General features: G+C 38.2%; 1 protein-coding gene across 2 annotated transcripts; it reads right to left on the bottom strand.

Annotated features, from left to right (window-relative positions):
• Positions 1-258: 258 nt before the first annotated feature.
• On the bottom strand, positions 259-8,518 carry SRI (sorcin). Of its 2 annotated transcripts, XM_050324202.1 has the most exons (8): positions 8,370-8,518; positions 7,467-7,550; positions 4,416-4,485; positions 3,637-3,680; positions 2,487-2,634; positions 2,215-2,328; positions 1,693-1,751; positions 259-960 (listed from the first exon to the last, which is right to left on the bottom strand). In XM_050324202.1, exons 1-8 carry the CDS (start codon positions 8,418-8,420, stop codon positions 934-936), a joined length of 597 nt encoding a protein of 198 aa, XP_050180159.1. In that variant the 5' UTR covers positions 8,421-8,518; the 3' UTR covers positions 259-933. The 2 variants fall into 2 exon arrangements, with proteins under 2 accessions (XP_050180159.1, XP_050180151.1); XM_050324194.1 differs by lacking the exon at positions 4,416-4,485 and having other exon boundaries at positions 8,370-8,516.
• Positions 8,519-8,526: the final 8 nt, after the last annotated feature.

The raw sequence follows: 8,526 nt of genomic DNA, 5'->3' as shown, positions 1-8,526 counted from the left end.
TGAGGATTACTTTTGTTGTATGTCTTTCTGTATCTGCTTTCATGGGCATGCTACTGCTGTGATCTGAAAGACAAATCTGGCAAGGATTTTTTTGAAGTGGGTTTAGGCCCTTGTACATTAGATGACATACTGAGGCAAACCCTACTTGTTAGGGTTTAAAGGGGAGGAGATACATTCATTTACACGTAACTGAAGTCTGTCAGCTTAGAAGTTAATTGTTAAAAGGGAAAGTCGATGTACAAACTGACACGGAACAACTTTTGGGTGTTTATAAGTATTTTATATAGTGACACAGAGGAAGAACCTTATAGGAACAAAAGCCCCTATACCAGAGCATGCGGCTAGAAGAGTTCTCTGCTATGTTTTGTTAAATCCCTGCTTACAAGAAGTTCCAACAGGTACTCTCATACTCAGTGCATGGTGTCACAAACTTTGTCTTGAAAATAGCTGACAAAATACGCACTGATGTTCTCACAGATCAGTGTAAAATGACCATTCCAAAAGCTCTTTCAGTTTGTGCATCTGTCTTATACCATCAAAGACAAAAGAAGTCATCATCTTAAGTCATACACGTTACTGTTTAAGACAGAAAAAGGTAAGTTGCACTCCAGAAACTCATTTTAGTGCATCATGGGAAAAAGGTAAACACATTACAGAAAATCTTAACCATCTGCATGATCTGAGTTATACATAGTGAATTGCAAGTTTATAAAAATAAAAGCATCTTTAATAATCACAGGTTGGAAGTTATAGACAACAGTACATGAGTAGTTCATATTCATTATCAAGACTTAAAAAAAATGTGTGTAAAGCGGTACTTCATAAAATATGCAATTTCCCATCCTGAGATACACAATCATTGGAAGAGTTGGCAAAGCAAAACACAAACTGGAATGTTAAATCATGATCATCCACGGCTTGCTTCCTTTTGATTCAGATGCTCATAACACACTGTATGAACTGAAAAGAGAAAACCCACTTATTAGGTGTAAGACAGAGAACAAGTTTTCACTTTTTCTCCTACAATACTCATTGTCACTACACTTTTCTGTAAAGAAATTCAGTCCACAACAACAACAAAACTTTAAAATTAAGTATGAAAATCAGTAAATAGTTAATTAAAACAAAGCATCTCCTTAATGATAACAAAAATAAAACCCAACAAATGCCTCCTCCCACACCCCCCAAAAAAACCCAAGCAAAAAAAACCCACCCCAAAAACCAGGAAGATGTGAAGTTAGTTTTGTCCTTTTCCTGCACAAATGTGGACAGGAAGCCTATAACCACAAGCCTGACTGTGTGATTTGTGTCTCTCCCCATCAGACCTCTGCCAACCCTTCCTGGGAAAAATGCCTACCAAGCCTCAAAATAAAAAAAATGAAAAAAAAGTCACAGAAAGTGATGCTATCAAGTGATGTAGCTTCTTGGATCTTCTTGAACCAGGCTGATAAGAAGTCCAGACAAAAGTGCACAACAACATTTTAGAGAAATCTATAAAATAAATGAAAACTTTTTGAGACAATACTCAACAAGCCCCAGAACTTCTGCGCTCTAAATGTCTCTTCTCTACACTAAGTAGAGAAGTGTAAAGAAGATGGGCACAAACTCAAATCATTACTGATTGTCTTCTGTTTTAAGTTTTTCCTTGGTTTTGCCCTGGAAATTTTAATGTATTCCTGAAAATTCACTTACATCATCATACTGGAAATTCACAAAGCCCTGTTGAGTTGTATCCCTTCTTCTAAAGCATTCTGCAAAAATGCAATAAGAAAACAGAAACCAGGTAAGAAGAACTACAGTTAATAAATGTTTAGAAAATGTATAGTAGTTTTCTAAAATTCCCATGAAGTCACATGAATGAGAACCAATAAAGAACATGCAATTCATTCCAAGACTTGATTTCCCATTCTAAATTTTTGTATTTATGATATACAACCCTTTACATTCTGTTAATAAACACAATTTCCCAATTTTGATAACATAACTCTTCTAGTCTCTGGACTAAACCCTGCATTAGTTTTAAGTCCATTTTTCCACTGGAATTTAAAAAATCTTTATCTGTAGTAAGAACTGTTCTAGTTCTGCCTGTGGACTATTGAAAGAAACCTATTTTGCAGTACACAAAAGTTGAACTTGAAATAAGTGAGCAATCAGATATTATTAAATAAAACTATATTATGGGAATAATAGTAACAAAGCTATAATCCAGCATACCAGTGAGAGCTCGGAGTTTCACACAGCAGGCAATGTAATCATCAAATGCAATCTTTCCGTGAGTGCTGTATCGCTTTGTGATTGCAGACACAGCCTGTGGGCTCAGTCTAAATCCTATTTGAAAATAAAAAGTCCTATCTTGAAAACACAGGTAAATTAACAGAGTCCAACACATTTTTCATTGTAAATATCATGCCAGTTACTACAGGGTGATAACTGGTACTGGGAAATGGTGTAAGTAGTGTCAGAAGCAAGAATATTTCACAAGTTACCCATATTCATCAAGGCTTTCTCCAGTTCTTGACGATCCACTGTGCCACTTCCATCGCTGTCAAAAGTTACAAAGTGTTGCTTCCAGCCATTGACCACAGCCCAGAGTTCTTTAAACTCATTAAATCCCAGAGTGCCAGACATATCCCTCTGATTTCAAAGCTAAGAAAAACACTTCTTAACAAACAAACAAACAAACAAACAAAGCCATCTCTCTGTACTTAAAAACTCTTACTTCAAGGCCAATATTAATATCATTTTGCTATTATTCATTTCTTCTGGTAGAACACTAACTAAAGCATCCCCCAGCACGGATGGAGATAATAATACTACTGCCCAAATCCAAAGGTCAGAGTACCTCCTCTCCCCACTGAAACCTGCTAAAGCTATTTAGTCTTTCTGAATTTAACTTAGTTCACACACTTCCCTTTAACCTGCTGGTATATAACTGCAAACAATAAAATACATACCTGAAATAAAAACAGATGCCAAAGAAAAAATAAGTTATAATAATAATATCAGTTCTCTCATATTCTAGGTAGTTTGTTCAAGGTGAGCTAAGAGCCCTTCCAGTTTCATTTCTGCTTTTTTCTTTTTAAGAAAGACTCATTTCTTCTTTTTAAGCAGCAAAACATTCAAACATGACAATTTAAGTTTTGGCTAAAAAAAGTATGAGGTATACCTTACACAGTACACCTAAGTCTTCCATAGGTCCTACCACTTTCCATTAAATACTCAAACCTGATTCATTCAAGGAACAAGACTTAAAGGAACTTAGATTGCTTATTCAGGCTGTGCAGTACAAATGTTTAAAATTAATTTGGAAGGGTTGGAAAGCTGTCCTGTTTAAAAAGCACAATAAGTGATTTGCACAAACCTCTATTCTGAGCCACCAGACCTGACTCTTCATACACTCAATGGAGAAACAGTTCCCCAGGCTTAGAGGAATACCACTTGTAAGAAGATCAGTCACTGAGAGCCCCTTTTGTTATTATTTCTTCATCCTTTACTATCAGTAAGAATGGAAGTAGCTCCCCAATCATAACTATCACAAGACTTATGAAGTAAAGGCAAGCATTTCCCAAATTTCTGGCACCCTCTCATCTTTGCTTACGTAATGCAAAAATGTTTACATTTCATAGTAAAGGATACGTCCAGCATTGAGATCATAAGTCTGCAAGTCTCTAAGTTGAAAGCTGTTAAAATAGAAAAAGGAAAAATAAATTATGTTAAAAGCACACTTTTCAGTTTTGTCCAAATGTAAAATTTTAAATTCAGTATATATTTAAATTATATGCTGATAGTATATTTAATATATAAAGTATTATATAACTGGTTCCCCTGTATACAGCCATACCATATTTTGATGCAAGTAAAAGCCATTACTTTTTAGAAAAAACTGCTAATAGGCAATCTGGAAGCAATTCAAGTTATATTTAATTCAAGTTTATATTTAGTCATATATCAATGCATAACAGTTTTGTGCTTCAGTCAAAGTGGTCCTTTATATTCCACCACAGACACAGCCTGAGCAAGCCAGTTGCACTCACAGACGCTTGATTTTGTGAACTGAACAGGAGGTATCCCGACAGAGGAGTCCCGCCACAGATTCCGGTCAATATCAAAACTCCTTTTAAACCAAAGCAAAGCACCTTTTTAAGAACTGTCTGACCATTACAAAACAAACACTTCTCCCACTCCACAGCCCAGCAGTGGTGAACTAAAGATGCTGAGAAGGGAAGTCTTACGTGCACAGAACTGAATAGAGAGAATTTACGTTGCCAGGTTGTCCATATGAAAGGAAAACCCATTTACCATGCAAAGAGAAAAAACACAGCTTTGCAGAAGGCACAACTACAAGCATTTACTAGTAAATGGCAGAAGAATTATTATGCCTTAGATTTGCTTGTTTATTTAAATCATTAACTTACGTTTATACGCTCCTGCAATCCCTGACTGCGTGAGACATCTCTGTAGCTCATCAGCATCTATTTGTCCATCCTTTCGATAACAGAAGATGTATCAGCTATTGTTTTCATTCCCTTCCCCCTCTGGTTATTCCCAGTACCCACTCCCTTTCCAGTAGCATTACATTAGTTACCCTTTCAAAAAGGAATCCAGATACATAACCTCTTCTCAAGACAGCTTTAAGACTGACAAATCTAAAGAAAAAGATCTGGGCTTTTTTTTCAAAATAGTCAGTTGCTATTAGAACAAACAAAAGCAGAAAGCAAAGAACTTTGAAAGAAAAACAAAACAAAGCCAGAATAGATACATATCTCCATGGTTTGGAGAAAGGTGCACTTTCAAAACATCCTGCTCAAGGCCAAATAGAAAAAACAACTGCCAATTCATGGAAAACAATGATCTGCCAAAAGTCGAACTGGAATTCTAGATTTTATTCCTCCGCACCCAATATGAAGTTGAGTTCACAGAGAGTTTAATTTAACCTCATACAGGAATGGAACATTATAGCTGTAGATATAAAAAATGATGCCCCTTCTCTAAAGTATTAAATATTGAAAAGAGAATTACTTTGTATTTGAAACAAATTTATGTGTTTCAGCATCTTCCTGATGCTTTTAAATCCACTAAGCTTTTTTAAATTATTATTATTTATTTTTATGTTTTTATAAAAACAGAGCTATGCTACTAAATGGCATGGTGAGAACAGCACAGCCAGATAGCTTTCAGAAATTAAGTATCATTATTTATAGGACACGTAGTAGTTACTAGGTTAAATAATATTTGACAACGTCTGAAAAAAGAGCAACAATGTTTTGCTTCCATGTCAAGTAAATGGAACCTGAACCCAAATTTGCTTCCAATCTATTCCATAGTCTAATAATACAGATGTATTTAACAGTTTATGTTCACAAGGGGGAAAAAAAATAGATATATAGCCAGGAATATTAAGTAGCAAATCTCTTCAAAGGCTTTATACCTTCTGAAGCAAAGGTATGATCTGAATAACTTTAAAATAGAGGAAGACAGACAAGCATGATCTGTAACGAAAATTAACATTACCAAAAACATCCCTGGCGTTTTTTAAGTAGAACATAAGCAGTTAAACTAGACAAGGCATATGGGCTTTGCAGACAGACTAAAAAAAAATAAAATTGTTACTCCCTACAAAGACAGACTCGATTAAATTGAATGAAGATTTGAAACAATACTTTTGACTTTCTTCTGTAAACAAAGTAAACTAATTAATCAAATCAAAGACAAGATCTCTGTTGTAAACTACATCAAAGAAAGCTCAGAGATACCATTATATATTATATAAGCATAAAAAACAACACAGAGAGCAGCAAACCATAATCAAAACTTACTAATTCTACAGCAAGTACATATGGAAAACTGAGATGTGACTTTTTACAGTTGCACAGATGGCTGTATAAGCAGCTGATAATTTATCTGTTCTATTTCAGGGTTTTTACTTCTGCACTGCCACTGGTCTCTAAAACTGACACCTCCAATTCCAAGGATAACATTTCAAAAGCTACTCAGTTTATTTCAGTAAGGAATGATTTCTACAAATATAAAGCATTTCAGAGGACTAACTTCAGTATTCTAAAGTGCTAACTTGATCATACCCATCAAGGTTTCCCACCCCCTGGTTTCCTAGCTTTCAGCAGCCAGGCTTCACTTGAGAAGCCTGGGAATGGAATATATTTTGCTGACGTCCAGTTCCTGCCACCTCTTCTCCCCAGCTCCACATCCCGTTTGCTGCTCCCTCCCTTTCTATTTACACAGGAGCTTATCCACTTTTCTAGTGATGGTTACTGGCTCCACTGCTGACTCCTGGCACACATCCAGGTGGCACCTGCATGCAGAGGCATCCCAGCTGGCAGGCAATTTGTCAGCACATTCAGGAGGACTCAGCTTGGGCTCCACCTTCCCAGAGAGGCCTCACTACAGACAGGTCATTTCAGTGTTCTCCTTTACTACAAAAACACACAGTCTAGATATTTTCATAAGCAGTTATACAGAAGATATAGTCTGTGAGATACATTATTAACTCAAAAGAGTTAACACAGAGAACAAAACTAGCCCAAATTACAGTGGGAATTTGAACATCAGTTAATATTGCTGAATTCAAACTTTCATGCTGTGGTTATGTCTACCTGTGGATTACAGACCCAGGAGCAGAATTTTAGACCTGCACACATCCTGCAAGTGTGCAGTAAACAGCTATATATATGGCCAACAAAGACAGAATCTCAGCTCAATAAACCTGACTTAATTGCTCCTAGACTTTGTAATATAGTTCAAGTAGCATTTATCTTACTTATCTAGTAAGGTACATAACCATACAAAACCAATATATATGCCACAGAATTACAGGAAAGAAATTAAAAATCCAGTGCAGAATGACAAGGAAGAAAAGAAGAAAGCTGTGAATGCCTTTCCTCTAAAAGTATAATCACTCTACGCTACCAGTAAAGCCAGATATTGGCACAACTCAGGACTGCTTTTCCATTTGCAAGTCTATTAAGATCATGTAATGACCTCTTTTCTAATACCATTTCCTGCTCTTATCCAGACCATCTCCACAGCCCATGCTTTCCACTGTTTCTGGTTTCTTTCTCCTGAATCTGACAGCACTGACCAGCCCAGAGCTGAGCCAAGATTCAGTTACATTTCATGCATCTATATAGACCCTGTATAAACCTATATAGGAAATACTGTCAAACAAACATATGTTCATGTATATATACATGTATTTACACACAAAATATAAAAACTAACAGCATTATTGAAGCTGCAGAGTTCCTGTGTGCATACAGCTATACTGTAAAGTGACACACACCTACATACAGCAAACAGGCTAAGTAAAACAATTCTGCTTTTATTTATTTTAAAATTTGAAATAATAGTTATTCTCACTGCAAATATTGGTCATTCCTCTTTCCAGAGGCTAATGTAGAAAGTATTCCCCCCTCAAAAATCAAGAAGCAAATAACACTTTAGAAGTTTACCTGCCCTCCTACTGCAGCAAAATAACCATACAAAGGATCCTGAGCTTGTCCAGGGAATGCTGGTCCTCCTGGAGCTCCTCCATACTATAGTAATCAAGAAGAAAATTAATTTTAAATCATCGATTCAGTTAAGAATCTGTACTTTTCAACTTATATTTTTATATACACACTATGGTAAAAAATACAAACCAATCAAAAAGGAAACTCCTTATGAAAAAAATCACAAACCTCAATTTTAGTAATGATATACTAATTTATTGTAATGTAAGCAGATCAGTGTAAAATATTACACAGGAGCAATCCACTGATCCAGATACAGCCCAGTGTATCTCATCAAGGTTTAATTTTAGTGTACTACTAGCAGAAAATGGGGTGCTAAAGAAAGACTAAGGCACGGCAGGTTTTTCTCTCCACTTCAGAAAAGTTGAGCGAGACAGATCTCTAGGGATAATACTTGGAAGAATATGCATTAAGTGTGAAAACCTTTAACTAAAATTGACTGTTAATTGAAAATCACGGATTGACATTCCTGGCACCGACTTTCGTCCCTCGGCAGCAGGTGCCGGGCGTGTCCCGTCTCTTCTCCCTTCCCATTCCCGAGGGCACAGCCGCCCTGGCGCCTGCGGCACCTCCCGGCGGGAGCGGCGGCCGGAGAGTGGGCAGACACGGCTTTCACAGCTTCCCCTTGGGACACAGCCACGTCCCCCTTGGGCCGCACAGCCACATCCCCCTCAGACCGGAGAGCCACATCCCCCTTGGACCGCACAGCCACATCCCCCTTGGACCGGAGAGCCACATCCCCCCTCGGACCGCGCAGCCACATCCCCCCTCGGACCGCGCAGCCACATCCCCCCTCAGACTGGACAGTCACATCCCCCCTGAGGCCGGACGGTGCCCGCTCACCCCGCCCTGGTAGAAGCCGCCGCCGGGCGCGGGCTGCCCGGGGAACGCCATCTTCGCCGGGCAGCGGCACCGCCCTGCCCCGGCTACGGCTCCGGCCGCGCCCGGCCGCAACCACCCGTCCAGGCAGGGGGGGACAGCGGCGGGCTGCGGGCTCTGG

This window comes from Myiozetetes cayanensis, unplaced genomic scaffold (assembly GCF_022539395.1).
Source record: "Myiozetetes cayanensis isolate MyiCay16 unplaced genomic scaffold, myiCay2020 scf1, whole genome shotgun sequence".
NCBI classification, from domain to species: Eukaryota; Metazoa; Chordata; class Aves; order Passeriformes; family Tyrannidae; genus Myiozetetes; species Myiozetetes cayanensis.
This window is presented reverse-complemented; position numbering and strand designations above follow the sequence as displayed.

Bases quoted from the DNA above. Each gene is read 5' to 3' on its own strand.
- SRI (XM_050324202.1), bottom strand. From the start codon at position 8,420: ATGGCGTTCCCCGGGCAGCCCGCGCCCGGCGGCGGCTTCTACCAGGGC. The intron at 2,329-2,486 runs GTAACTTGTGAA...ATTTTCAAATAG, and splicing joins GAAAGCCTTGATGAATATGG to GATTTAGACTGAGCCCACAG. The intron at 1,752-2,214 runs GTATGCTGGATT...GCATTTTTGCAG, and splicing joins GAAACTCCGAGCTCTCACTG to AATGCTTTAGAAGAAGGGAT.